The 14,755-nt window shown below is 41.3% G+C and overlaps 1 protein-coding gene across 1 annotated transcript in view; it reads right to left on the bottom strand.

Annotated features, from left to right (window-relative positions):
* Positions 1-11,012, bottom strand: part of TBC1D15 (TBC1 domain family member 15) — a 28,051-nt gene extending 17,039 nt beyond the window's left edge. Inside the window, exons 1-5 of the mRNA XM_010708182.3 lie at positions 10,902-11,012; positions 3,608-3,706; positions 3,303-3,377; positions 2,474-2,612; positions 307-517 (exon numbers count right to left, since the gene is read on the bottom strand). Coding sequence (XP_010706484.1) covers positions 307-517; positions 2,474-2,612; positions 3,303-3,377; positions 3,608-3,706; positions 10,902-10,925 — 548 coding nt within the window. The 5' untranslated portion in view covers positions 10,926-11,012. The remainder of the gene's footprint in view (positions 1-306; positions 518-2,473; positions 2,613-3,302; positions 3,378-3,607; positions 3,707-10,901) is intronic.
* Positions 11,013-14,755: the final 3,743 nt, after the last annotated feature.

Here is a 14,755-nt window from a genome sequence, read left to right as displayed (position 1 = left end):
ACTTTACATCATCTGAGTGTTCACGAGAAGCTTCTGAATCCACTAGAGGGAGCTACTGAGGTATGATGAAACCATAACATTCCCATAGATTCCAAAGTGGCTTATAAAGCAATCCACAGTTTAAAACTTCAGCCTGTATATTCAGTACATAAAATTACAGCTTTAGACACCTTGAAAATTGATTCTACTAACAAAAAAGGGATGGTAAAATACATCAGAAAGCATTAATCTGAAACTCTCTGAAGAATCAAAGACGTAAACCAATAATCCAAATTTTAAATCAGAATAAGATTGTCTGATACCTACTCTCTCAGCACAACGTGATTTTCAAGGCATTTAATAAAAAGTTTGCTGTCTCCATGATGAAAGTGTAGAGCTGGAAGCTTCACATCATCCTTCAGACAAAACACCAAATAAGACCATCCCATGCCTTCTTTGTTTTGTTTGATTGATTTCAGATCTGTCAAACTGAACAGGAACGACCACGTGCTTTCTCCATTTGCGTGATTTGTAGCATCTTAAAAACAAAATCATCATGTAATTTTAGTTCGGTTTTCAGTATTAGCAACTACAAATCTATTATCTGTCCCTGTTCCTCTAAACAAGCCAAAAAATCCACAGTAAACAAAAACCCAGCATTAGTTCTGATTAAAAAAATAAATACTATAACCACGACAGTCATTTCTCATTGTTATCTCATTTCATACAGACTTTTGAAGTAAGCAGTTCCATCAGACTGCTTCCTTTAAGATCTGTCATAAGATAAGAGTATGAAAATGATCCAGTAGGTAATGTACAATTACATTACTAAATTGCAGCAACATGATAAATCTCACCAGTATTTTCACATGGTAACACTGCTCAAACTAAAGTAATATACATCCTAATATTGCATAATACTGTATATACTGTGGAGCATGCACACACCTTGTCAGGCTGCAAGCAATATAAGGGAGATGGAACTGAAAAGCTGTTTCCTCCTTTACAGTGCAAATCTGTGCAAGACAGTAATACATTCAAAACAAAGGGATTCAACGTTACTTCACCAGGAAACTGGAAGGAGCCAGCATGCCTGTAGGGACATTGGCATACAGCCCATCCCACCACCATCCAATTACAGCCACCAGAAATAAAGAACAAAAAAATATAATCTAAGTCAACGGGACTCACTGACACTTACTTTGGATCAAGATGGACTCTGCCTCTTAAAAACTGAGAAAAAGATCAATACAAACCAACAGCATAATAAAACATTCTATGCCTGACAGACATTTAGCCCTGCATCGTCTTGGGAGCTCTTTTCAAACACAGAATTATAAAAGCTAGGATTGCACTTTACTCCAAAATGTTCACAGTTTAAAGTCCAAAACCTGTACTCATAAATGATATATATGACAGCCAGCACTATTTAAAACTAATACAAAAATGGAAAAACAACCACAAGGGTCTGCAAGTTTAAGGCTGATAAATATAAAGAACCAAGAATTATAAAGAAAAGTAAGGTGATGAATCAAAGGAAAAAGCTGCCTACCATTTTTTTTTTAAATCACATATCTACTGAGATAACATAATAACAATGACGCAGCTATGAAGTTGTTTTCCCAAAGTATGTTCATTAGACAAAATAGGTTTTCTAAGCTTCGACATAGAAAAAACTTAAGTATCAACATAACTATCCATTCCATCTCCCCCTGCTGTTCCTATGCTGAAAAACATTTGAGTAGTAAACTTTTTTCTTTTTTTCCTCTCTAATAATACGTTTTGTTCAAATCCTGTAGGAGCGACTGAAGGAACTGGGGCTGTTTAGTCTGGAGAAAAGCAGGTTGAGGTTAAGGTTAATAAGGTTCCTTATTGCTCTCTTCCAGTATCTGAAAGGTGCTTACAGCGAGAGTGGGGTTGGTCTCTGCTTACTGGTGACAGGACAAGGGAAAATGGCCTCAAGTTGTGCCAGGGTAAGTTTAGGCTGGATTTCAGGAAACAGTTCCTTACAGAAAGAGTTGTTAAGCACTGGAATAGGCTCCCCAGGGAGGTGGTTGAGTCTCCATCCCTGGATGTGTATAAAATCCGTTTGGATGTGGTGCTCAGGGACATGATTTAGTGGAGGGCTGTTAGTTAGGGTTGTATGGTTGTGTTGCGGTTGGACTTGCTCAGATTGGAAAAGACCTTAAAGATCATCAATTCTACGATTCTGTGATTTTAAGAGTTCAACGAAAAAACTGTCACATTTAAACTGCCTGATCACACGATCTTGGATCTATATGCTTCTCAACTAATTCAGAGAAGAAATTAGATTGGCGGCAGAAAGCAGGTATTACACGCTGAATTGATTTTCCATGCCCAGAAATTCACCTCTTGCCACAAATGAGCCCAGCTTTTCAATTCCTAATGAAATCCATTACACTGGATTATGAAGACAATTCTACAATTACAAATCAGAAGAAACAAAAAGAAAGTTCACTTATTTTTGAAGTACCTCCATTTGAATGGGGTTTCTTTTTAAAAGAGACAGTGGTGACCATGTCCCATTCTGCTTCATAATTGTTTGGACGGTCTGATCCTCGGGAGGATTTTTCTTTGGGAGCTGGAGTCCACTCCACCACAGAGCTGGAATCCTAAGCAAAGAAAGTAACCATCAAAAAAAAAAAAAGCACAAGACAAGATTCCCAGATGCAACAAGCAGAAGAAAGAGCATCTTTACTTTCACAGACGAAAAGAATTTTTGGTATAAAGTTCTGACACAACTCAACACAAGGAATTTTTATTTATGACAAGAACTAAGAAGAAATAAGGTTATACTTAAATTCAACACAGTTCTTAAATATCTAAGCCTCCTTCACAGACTCCACCAACACAAAAGTTTATTTAAACATAAAACTTTCATCTTCCTGCCTTATCACATCCTCTCAACACAGCTTAAACCACTGAACCTTAGAACTTTAACAGACTTCAAATATTTTGCATTATAACAGTGTCTCTCTGTTTTGAGTCTAATTATGAAGAATGAATCACCATCATCCAACAAAACAGATGTGGAGAGATTGGTGACAGCGATGTGCTTACACTCATTCGGTCACTCAGACAGTCCTCCCTTTATTTTATGTATATACATAAAACACATACCCCCACAACCTGAACCTGGCCGTAGTCCACACAGGAAATATCCTACATATAGCTATTAATACCAACGACAGTCATGCATAATAGATTTTGCTTCCAGTTATGAGGTCACCTACCCATAAGTTCATACAAAATCAAATCCCTAGAAAAATAGAATGAAGGACATTTATAACTAACAAACATACCTTTCCTGCACAGAGGATATTAGAAGTATCCAAAGTATCATCCTGTGGTCTCCAGTCTACTATAACTTCATTTTCCTACAATACAAACAACAAATCTGTATAATAATAAATTACACATCCCCCTATTTAGTCACAGTATGATTCAGGGGCAACTTAGACTATATATAAATGATGCAGATGTCAAAAACAATGCAATGCTCATTCATTAATGAAATCCAATACTTAAGAAATCATTTCAAATTTCTCAAACGCATTAACTTGGCCAACAAATGTAAGAAGCTTCTGCAACTGTATTGTACAAATACCTTCTCTATGACACGTAGTACTCCTGATATGAAGTTGTCCTGATCATCATTTTTTCCACAGGATGGATGAATGAACACTCCATCTTGCTCATATAAAACCTAAAACAAAGAATATAATGGAACAGGAGACAAATCATTATTCATTATCGTTTTGATTCACCTACACAGGTTGAAGTGAATGCCTGAAGCTTCTTACATTATCTTCCTTTTTTTCCTCCTCTTCTAAGATTCTCACATAAATCAAGAAACAATAGAAACTAGAACTGATTACATTTGTTCTCTAACCAATACAGCAGCTATTATTACTCTGTCAGAAAGTCACCAAAATGCATTCAGCAGTCTGGTGTTTTTTGTTGTTGTTGTTGTTTTAACTAGCAGACAGAGGTTACTATGAAAGCACTACTTACGTGGCTCACCTTTCCCCCATTTGCTATTTAATCATGTTGAATTGGTAACCTAAATTTAAACCAAAAAATGGCCCTACACTCAGCACGAGTAGCAAAGGTTCCATTTCAATGCTGGAATATGCAAGTCAGATAAGAGAAGTTCACAGGACAATGCACTGCCCACCTAACTTCAGCATTTAAGCGTTCAAAAAAATACATCCAAAGGCAACGATGCTCATATAATTCTGATCATGCTTTTCAAAAAAAATTAAAAAAACAACAGATCTTCTCTACCAAAATCCAGCAGGTTCTTCTAAGCCACACTGCATACCAGAGCTCTATAAACAATGTAAACAAGCCCTTTTTAAACGAGTCTTCTAGTGCAAGAAGTCCCTAATCCACCAAGATAAGATTTTGCAGTAATTTTCTATGACTGGTAGTTTTTCAAACTAAGCAGCAAATGCTGTCTTAAGAAATACATGTTTTTAAAGGCAAAATAAAATTGTTTATTAACTACTCAATAGAGAGATCCTACATTTCTTTAAGTACTAAAATATCAGTGTCTTCTTCTGAACATACTAATTCATCAGAGTAACAAAATCATCACGTCTGCAGTCAGGCCAGTAAGCCAGAAGTTCAGGTGTGCAAGCAATATTGCTTGTAGGAGCTGATGAGGTCACTCAGTCTAAACACCTTCTTGAAGGCCTAACGGCAATACTATTAAGCTCCCTCCTAAACACTAGGAATCTTTTTTCCTTTTCTCTATTACAGGTCTTGTTTTTTCTATCAAAAAAAAAAAAAGATCCTCCTTCTATTTCTAACAAATACCTGCTCTGAAATTCAATCTCTGGTTAAACACCGCAACTTTAGACGTTATTTAAATTGTGCCTTCCAGTATTTGGACCTGATCTATCACCACAATTAGAAGTATGAACCAAAGTGATCAATCACTGGGACAGCTGTTCCAGATAAAACTCTGCTTTGGAATTATACGGCTAGATGTGCATTTCTGCCAGCAATTTCACTAAGTATAATAAACTACACCTCCTCAATCTACTATATTACAGCAGTTACTCCATGCCAGCAAAACAGCCCTACTACCAGTCTAATTATTAACATTTATATTCTTTTTTATCCATGTGACAGTAATCACATAACTGGAAGACTCTGCATTGCTCTGCATAACAGATTCACCTCTGCTGTAACACATGATGAAATCGAGGAACTTGGAACATGCTCAGAAGTTTAGAGGATGATGTCTGTAAAACAGAGCCCTGTCACAAGGCAGTTTATTTTATTCCTATCTTAACCCCTCACCCCCCAAAAAAAGACAGAAAAAACATGAGGCTGAGTTGTTATTGGATAAGAATAAAGTCTGACAAGTCTAATCCTGTGTTTACTTCTTCTGTTATCAAATATTTAACACAACAGAGCTTAAGGAGTTGGGTTTTTTTAGAACCAGCAAAACACTGAAGAAACAAGACTGAGTCAATACAGTAGCACAGAAGATGCAATAAGGTATCTAATTTGAGAAAAGATATGGCATTCACCATTCATTCCAGTCAGTCATTAACAACTCTGTGCCATGCAGAGACAGTGGCTATTCTACCAACTAAACTGACAGAGGGGCTGTAAAAACGAGGAGCACTGCACAAAACTCAGGAAAACTGTGCAATAGTTGTTTTCCACTGACCACAGAAAACAGAAGGAAGAGGTTCAACACAGGCTCAGTTGACAAAAAGCCACCCTCTGAGAAGCAGCCTCCTCTGCACTGTTCTGGGACACGTCGTGGGCGATCCTAGTTCAGGTTATGGAAATCTGTTGATGTATTTATATTCCACATCCAGCAGAATAACTGCCTGAAGTCCTGCTGTTATCCCAGTAAACAGGTGGTATCATACTGAAGGAGGCAGCATGGAAAATTCGTATCACAAGCTCATTATGGTGTGTATGAGGAGGAGTTAGTGGGTAAAACTTGTTGCATTTTACTGTCAGAGACATACATAAGAAGGCCTTCACCAGAGTGCATAAATTACAATACATCCTAGACCACAAACAAGTGTTTTGGATTAAACTCTTGTCATTTGATGGCGGTTTATGGTTTTGTGCAACCAGCTAGTGAGAGACAACATTGCACCCGAAGACAGTGAGGTGTAGGCAACAGGAGAGCTGAACAGAGCAGGTGGTCCTGCCTGTCTTACTCGTTAATACCCATCCTGCCTGTGCTGGACACCACTAATTGATATGAGCCAGCAGTGTGCGTTTGCAGATCAGAAGCCAATCGTACCCTGGGCTGCATCAAAAGAGGGGCAAACAGCAGGGCAAGGGAAGGAATTGTTTCCCTCAACTACACCCTCATAAAGCCCCATCTGGAGAGTTGTGTCCAGGCCTGGGGATCCCAGGAAAAGAAAAAACAAAGGGTTGTTCAATGAGTCTGAAGGAGGCCATGAGAGTATTGTGACAGACTAAGGGAGTCAGCATGGACAAACCTCAAGGGAGACCTCACTGCAGCCTTCCAGCACCTAAAGGTAGTTTATAGAAAAGATGGAGGGGGACACTTTAGCAAGGAGTGAAATGATAAGACAAGGGTTATTGGCTTTAACCTAGAAGAGGGTAGGTTTAGGTTAGACATAAGAAAAATTCTTTATTCAGAAGGTGGTGAGGCACTGGCACAGGTTGCCCAGAGAAGCTGTGGATGCCCCATCATCCCTGGAGGTGTTCGAGGTCAGGCTGGATGGGGACTGAGCAGCCTGACCCAGTGGGTGGCAGTAGGCGGGGTTGGAACTGGATAGTCTTTTAAGGTGCCTTCCAACACAAACCACTCTGCGACCCTATGCTAGTGTGCACTCACTGCTCACACCTTACATTCCTTCTCTTACCTCTCTGTCATATGCCAGCAACTTGTTCAACACAGGACATTTGAGAAAGTAGAGAAGCTGTGCAACAATCCTGCTAGCCCTGTCTTTCAGACACTTCACACTCTCTTCCCATACCCTTACATACATTCTCCTTTTCTGCCAGAAATTACAAACCAGGGCTTCAATCACTCTTCCAAGATGCCACCCAGCTTATGACAGACACAGCATGCAGCACTTACAGAGTGAACCAGCCAGTTTGGATCACTGAGTATTGTGGCACTGTGCAAATCCAGATTCTAGCAACTTTTGTACATTTTTGCCTCATATTATAACATCAGGTAAAAGATCTCATTGTGGATTCAACAGCTGAAGCAGCAAACAGGCTGCACATAAGAAAGTGACTGAGTAAAAGTCTGAACACTCCACAGACTACAAATTAAGGAAAAATGGGTCTGCCTGCAAGCATTAACAACAGATATAGCAGCTGATTAGCATCTTGTTTTACAGATGCTATTACAGAAGGTACCTTTTTACAGAAGGTAAACAATAAAAGACGCAACACAATAAGGAAAACAATACAGGCCAATAAAATAAATTCAATTTAGTCCGCGGTTGTTCTGCGCTAACTTTATCAACAAAATATAATACCATAGTTCAGAGCTGGTCTTTAAGTTAGAAAAAAAATAGATCTCAATTTACAAATTTGCATCATGCTGCTTTAATTTCCACCTCCCTCTTTGGAACAGCTGAGCCTTCTCCAGGGCTTATTAACATTACTCAGCCGTCACCAGGCACATGGCTGGGCACTGCTACATCAGTCCACTACCAGTCACCAGCCACCATATTTCAGTAGTCTGCAAAGCATCAAGCTCATGTCAATTGACTGTGATCTTTTGCTACAAAGAAGATATCTAAAAAGATATCTGAGCTTAGTAAGTGGATAAAACTGTTTCCTTGTACGTCTTGTTTGCTGAGTCTATGGCTCAACCTGTTTTTTAACACAGTAAAATTGCTCACCCTGCTAGTCTTAGAAGTATAAAACTCTTGCAACAAGTTTCCAAGCAGGGAAATGAAAACAAAATACAAAATATTCATGTGAGAACGCTTGCAACGATGGGAACCATATATCATAAAAAAGTACCCTGCTTTACAGCAGTAAATTTGCAAGAAAGTGCTGTAGGTCTCTTTGCCGATCCTCGCTACGAAAAAATCTCAATGATGTCACCTCCATACACACATTACAGCATTACATTACTGTTCAGTAACAGTGCTACTTCAACACTTTTAAAACTATGCAGGCCAAATATCTGAGCTCAGACCAAGCTTTAACTTGAAGAGTAAGGACACAAGCAAATAACAAATAACTTCTCTGACAGCCCATGTGTCAGCTGGTAATTTGAGAAAGATCTAACAGCCCATATGCTGAAGATAGATTCAACTCCAAGAACATAAACCAAAAATCATTACTGTCTTTAGAACAGCTGTAATAGCCTATACACAGACAGGCTAAATTTATACTTCTCCCCACAAACAACTTTCTACCTCATTTCTGAAACTGTTTTCCATTTTAAGGGTGAGAGTTGGCCCAGAAACAGTTCTCTTAAATAAGGAAAATAAATAAGCAGCAAAAAGAGATAATAAACCTGCTTTCATGAATAAAGCCAAAAGCTCTGAAAACAGAAGACCTTACTGACATTTTACTTGCAGTAAAAAAATGCAATCTCTAAGAAAAGGCAAAAAAAAAAATGTCCACTGTCATTAACAAAGAACAAGTTTGGGCTCCAGAAATCAACAGCATTAGGTTTTCTGGAACTGCATTAACTGTATTGAGAAAAACAGTGAAAAAAACCTTCACAGTAAAAAAGGAATAAAAAGGAATCTAAGGAAAGTAATACATACAGTTGCATGAGGTAACTATAGTTCATACCACGTTAATGTATGAAAAAGAAACCAGAGAACCGTAAAAAAAAAAAATCAAGAGATAATATGAAATAATCAAGTTAGAGTCCATTGCTATTAATAATGTCTGGGATATAAAATTTAACAAAAAAGAAAAAGCTATGGCAGAAGGGGAAAGTACACAGAGGGTGAAAATAAAAGCCTCATTCTGATATGATTTGCTGAGGGAAGATTTCATTTGTTTTAGGAGGAATTTTTTCATACAGATGGTGGTGACACACTGGAACAGGCTGTCCAGTGTGAATAGGAATGCCCCATCCCTGGAGGCATTCAAGGCCAGGCTGGATGTGGCTCTGGGCAGCCTAGCCTGGTGGTTGGCGACCCTGTACATAGCAGGGGGTTGGAACGAGGTGATCATTGTGGTCCTTTTCTACCCAGGCCATTCTATGATTCATGAAATCTGTGCCAAGGCAATCTATCACAGCTCTTCAGCATATCACAATATATAGTCTGTAGGATTTTCTTGTGTAATGTTTTTCAAAAAATTATTTACACAATAAAAAGCATTACTTTCATGTTATTGAGCATGGAGCTCTGCCAAGTGAGCCTAAAGCACTGCACAAGCTAATACCCACTACTCTCCCAAACATCTATCACCTGAACTACATCATTAAAACACTGCACAGCCAGAAGGAAAAGCAGAATTAATTTAGGACCCTCATCATTTGGAAACACACCAAAATGCAGAAAGCCCTACATGAGAACACCAAGTCACGCTGCGTTTATTCCACCTGCAGTGAAGTTTCCCAAGTTTGTGAAGCCATCTAGAATCCTGCTGCCACCCAAAGAAGCAACTTGTGACCCAGAGCCTTCCATAAACCAATGAAAAAGTAATCCAGCAAAAAAAAAGACAATTCTTTTTGTATTTTGCTCCAGCTTGCTAAAACAAATCACTTTGTGATCAAATGAGTACAGCATTCAAGCAAGCAGAAGTGCAACACACAGGTGGCAAGAGCTGCAGAAGTATGAATCTACACACATCAACTACTTCGGATAGTTTTAGAAAACACAAGTGTCACTTTGTCCTCTGTTTCAAGAGCTCTTACTTTACTGAGACACCATAATTAAATAACATGAAGCACAGGAAGAATGTCAAATCAGAAGTGGCGTTAACACGTAGCTGTGAACGTGGAGTAACTGCCACAATAACTGCAGAGATCTATACAAGTTTGGACAAACCAACTTTTAGTTAAAAGAACACCAAATACAGGTTAAATTCACAAACAAACCCCTCAGCAATATTACTGATAATTAAGCTGCCTTCAGAAAAAAAAAAAACTGCAGGAAGAGAAGTTTTTGATAAAAATGTATGTGAAAAATAATGCAAAGTGCTCATCAGCACCCAATAAACTACCATTTAAGCTGGATTTTAACGAGCAGCAAGATCTCAAGATTTATTTTTCAAGCTTTTGGGGAAGATGCTTTTTAATAAGATGAGGATCCCTGCATTAAGGCCTTGAGTGAAAACAATCTACTTCACTTCTAGGATTGAGTGGAGAAGAAACACAGCAGTACCTATTCTTTCACTTAACTGAAAACTAAATTGGCGTATCTGGAAACAGCCAGGAGGTCATCCCAGATCAGCTATGCTACAACTCGAATGCCTAACAGCAACTAAGGGATTTCTGAGCTGTAATAGAGGATATGGTAAAGCAGCCCGACCAAACCAGTCCCTCCCAACCTCTCCGCAGGGGGAAGAGAAGCATTTCCATGGCAAAACCTTCCCCTGAGGACCTGAGAGCAGAGCGGACACGCGAGCTCAGCCCAGCCCTCGGGTTCCACCTTGTCGAGCTCTGCTTCATCCTCAAAGCGCTCTGCATGTCGGAACAGCGACGTGAGCGAATCGGACGGGGCGGCAGCGCTGCGGGCGGACACACGTCGGCTAGGAGAGCCAGAGTGCCACACGGCGACCGCCCCGGCCTCCCAGCACCGCCAGGCCTAGGGGCTGTGACAGAAGCCCGTTACGCTTCACGGAGGAATGGCCCTCAGAGCCACGCAGAGACCCAGCAGCACCCCCTCCCCTAGAACGCAGCGAACCCAGCGCGGCCTCCACGAGAGGAGGCGGCGGCGGTCCCGCGGCAGCGTTTGTACCTTGCCGCTCGGAGGCGCCGCCATGTTGCCGGAGTGTTTATGATGACGTTGCGCTCTTCACGTGCTTCCACGCTGACCCACAACAACGCCCGTCGGCCCCTGGGCGGACGGCGCATGCGCAATCGGGCGGAGACGCCCCAGCGCCCGTCTCTGCGGGAGTGCGCCTGCGCGGAGGGGAGCTCAGTCAGTCCCTTTCCCGCGTGCGTGGGTTGCGGGATTCGGGAGCGAGATTCCTTCTTAGGATTCAAAAAGTTACCCTTGGTGGTACGGCGGTAGACTCTGAACCTTCCTGTCGATGTCCCGTTACGTTTTGTTGTCGTGTGACAGAACGGCGTCTGACACGCAAGTGCGTGTGAGGCAGAGGAATTCACTGAATTTCTTCATAGGGAAGACATTGCGCCCGCTGACGTTCGTTGACGCTTGCTGAATGTTTTTGGGGAGCAAAAAGCGGATGTGAGCACAAAGAGGTGATGGGTGACCTATTTCAGCAGTGGTGACAGCAGCAGTGGGTCACCTCTGCTGGTGCACGTTTTGAAAAGCGTGGCATGCAGGCTTTTGTTCATCGCTGGCCAAAATGCATAGCTGGAGGTGGTGACTATGCTGAAAAACAGTATTTTGTAGCTGAGAACTTGCTCTGTCAAATAGTGTTGCTGAACTCTTTGTGGTAGTTTCCATGGAAATAAATAAGAGGCATTACTTCCAGGGCAACCTTTTTTTGTACAATAGAAGGGAAGGATGGCATCCAGAGGGACATGGACATGCTTGAAAAGTGGGCACACAAGAATCTAATGAGGTTTAACAACGCCAAATGCAAGGTGTTACACCTGGCTCAAAGCAATCCCAGATACCTGTAAAGACAGGGAGAACTCTCTGAGAGCTGCCCTGCAGAGAAGGACTTGGTGTTCTCGTGGACAAAAAGCTGGACGTGAATCAGCAGTGTGCTCCTGCAGCCTGGGAGGCCAACAGTACCTTGAGCTGCGCCAAAAGAGGGGTGGCCAGCAGGGAGAGGGAAGCGATTGTCCCTCTCTACGCTGCCCTTCTGAAGATCCATCTGGAGTATGGTGTCTAGGTCCTCAGTACCCCAGTATGCAGAGCTGTTTGATGCAGGTCCAGAGGACCACAAAGATGACCAAAGGGCTGACGCACCTCTCCTGTGAAGAAAGGGTGAGGGAGTTGGGCTTGTTTAGCTTGGAGGAGTCTTTGGGGAGATCCCATTGCAGCCTTCCAGTAGTTACAGGAAGTTTACAAGAAGGAGGGGGACCGACTTTTTACATGGTCTGATAGTGAAAGAACAAGGGATATTGGCTTTAAAGTAGAAGAGGATAGATTTAGCTTAGATGTTAGGAAGAAATTTTTTATTCAGAGGTGCTGGAACAGGCTGCCCAGAGTATGAATGCTCCATCCTTGGAGGCGTCCAAGGCCAGGTTAGATGGGGCCCTGGGCAACCTGATTTGGTGGGTTACCCAGCCCACTTAGAATTTGATAAAAAGACAGAGCTATGTGCCATTATTTCCTATGAAAGGCAACAGCTGGGGTTTGGGGGACTAGACTTGAAGAGGACAAAAGTTATAAGAAAGATACAGTCTTCAAAAATCATCCAGTAAATAGTTGATCATCTCTTAAGCTCAATGGAGCCTGAATGCCTATACCATCACAGTGTTCTGGTTACAATTTCTGGAGCAAAACACATGAGAAGACAATGACCTAAATAAAACCTTACCTTTAGAGCACTCCTGATCTTTGAATCCAGTGTTGTGGCCAGCCCTACTCAATATGCAATTCAAAAGAAAGAAGAGATTAGAATGAAAAGAAACTTCTGCAATCTTCAAATAGAAACTGTATGCACAGATGGGGCCAACATTTTGCCAATATGCATGTAAACTGCAAAAGCAGCATTTAAGTAATTCTGAAAATAAACTTTTATAGGGAAATGTATGCCAATAGGACAATCCTAGAACTATGACACATTTGTCCTTATTTAATGATATTTTAAACCGTTGATCCTTGGGAATTGTCCAAGAAGCACCAGAATAGAGGGAAAAAGTAGCCTTCAATGGCCATGAAACAAGTCTGAAATAAAAAGCTTTTACTTTTTGTTATGAATCCAGAACAGGGAGCAGCACAGCACAACTGAAGGAGCTTCAAGTAAAGAATTAAAACTGCTGGACATCAGCTAATAATTTTACGTCCAGAGTTAATATAATTTTGTTGGAAAACATCACAGGAACATACCCTATCAGGGTGTGTGTGTAAAGTCACCAGATGAAGAACAATCATGCAGGTCACAGGACTAATCTTCAACTTTCTGTCTAAAGCATTACAATTTAATATATTAATTGGCCTAAGGACCAATCTTTGGGAAATTTCCATTACTCCTGAACTCAGCTTGGTACCCACTGAATTGCACCTCTGAGTTTAAAATTAGTCTTCACTAAGTGGTAGTCCTTCCACAACCAGAGTTATTCTTGTTTCCTGGAGAAGTCTTCTCTTAAAAGTGACCCAAGGTTAAACTTGAGACACTTCCCAGACTTTGATTGAGACTTTATTTTCCTTTGATGGAGGTCACAAAATCACAGAATTGTAGGGGTTGGAAGGGACCTCTAGAGATCATCAAGTCCAACCGCCCTGCAAAGCAGGCTCCCTACAGCTCTCTTCTCTTTCCACCACACAATCAAGAGTTTTTACTGGAAGTTTCTTTGGTGAACGATCAGCAATTCCTGCAAGACTCTTCCTGGAACTTCTCTTCTACTGCAGCACATTCACAGAGTACCAGTCACTGCCTACCATCAAGAAATCAGAAAGCTTTGGTTCCGTAGACTAATTTACTCTATGAGACGCATTACCACCTTCCAGCTAGTTTCCTAATTTACTAGGCTTTTCCCTTGAGCCCTTCTACCATGGTCTTTTGCAAGCTACCATTGCATAACATGGAACATATCCGTAGTCAAGATGGAGAGCAAAATGACTCTTTGCTACTGGGTTGCAGTGTCGTAGGATCACTTAGAGGTGGAGGTCAGCAGGGACCGTTAGAGATCATCTAAGCCTCCTGCTCACTGCAGACTGCTCAGCACCTTGTCCAGTTGAGTTCTGAGTTATCTCCAGTAATAGGGAAGTAATAGAGACACTCCAGCTTTCCTGATCAATCTGTTCTATTGAATTACCTTGCAGTGACTTTTTCTTGTGCTTAAATGCTTTTTGTATTTCAATTTGTGCCTGTTCCTTTTTGTCCTGAGAAGAGTCTGGCTCCATACTCTTTGCTCCCTCTCATAAGGTACTTTTAAACATTGGCAAGATCCCCTGCAGCCTTCTTTGGCCTGAGCAGCCCCAGCCCTCACCTTCTTAATACAACTGAAGAGCTCTAGCTCTAGATCCTTAATTGCCTTTAGCAACCCTCAATAGAGCTTGTTCCAGTATGTCCATGTCTCCCTTGTACTGGGCAGCCCAGCACTTCAGAAGTCTCTCACTAGTGCTGAGCAAGGGGAAGGGGTCACCTATCCTGACCTGCTGGCAGCAGTCCTCCTAATGCACTCCAGGAAGCTGCTGGCCATCTTTGTTGTTTACAGTTAACGTCATCTACCAGGACACTCAGCTCTTATCTGCAAAGCTGCTTTCCAGCCAGTGACTCTGCTATTTCAATTTACAAACTGAACCGTACACGATACCCAGTCCCATGAGCTGATACAGTGTTAGGAGATTCCTCTCTGCAAACCCATTAAGAACACGAGGCATTCTGCTGATCTGTGCTAGAGCCCAACCCTTCACACACCACACAGTTGGGAATCACATGAAGAGGGTATCATCACCTTGGTTGCCCACGCTTCTTTGGATTTTAACTAGCCATCTGCTCTAATAAG

The sequence above is a fragment of the Meleagris gallopavo genome, chromosome 1 (assembly GCF_000146605.3).
Source record: "Meleagris gallopavo isolate NT-WF06-2002-E0010 breed Aviagen turkey brand Nicholas breeding stock chromosome 1, Turkey_5.1, whole genome shotgun sequence".
In the NCBI taxonomy this organism is placed as follows: Eukaryota; Metazoa; Chordata; class Aves; order Galliformes; family Phasianidae; genus Meleagris; species Meleagris gallopavo.
Note: the sequence above shows the minus strand (reverse complement) of the source record. Positions and strands in the feature narration are given on the sequence as shown.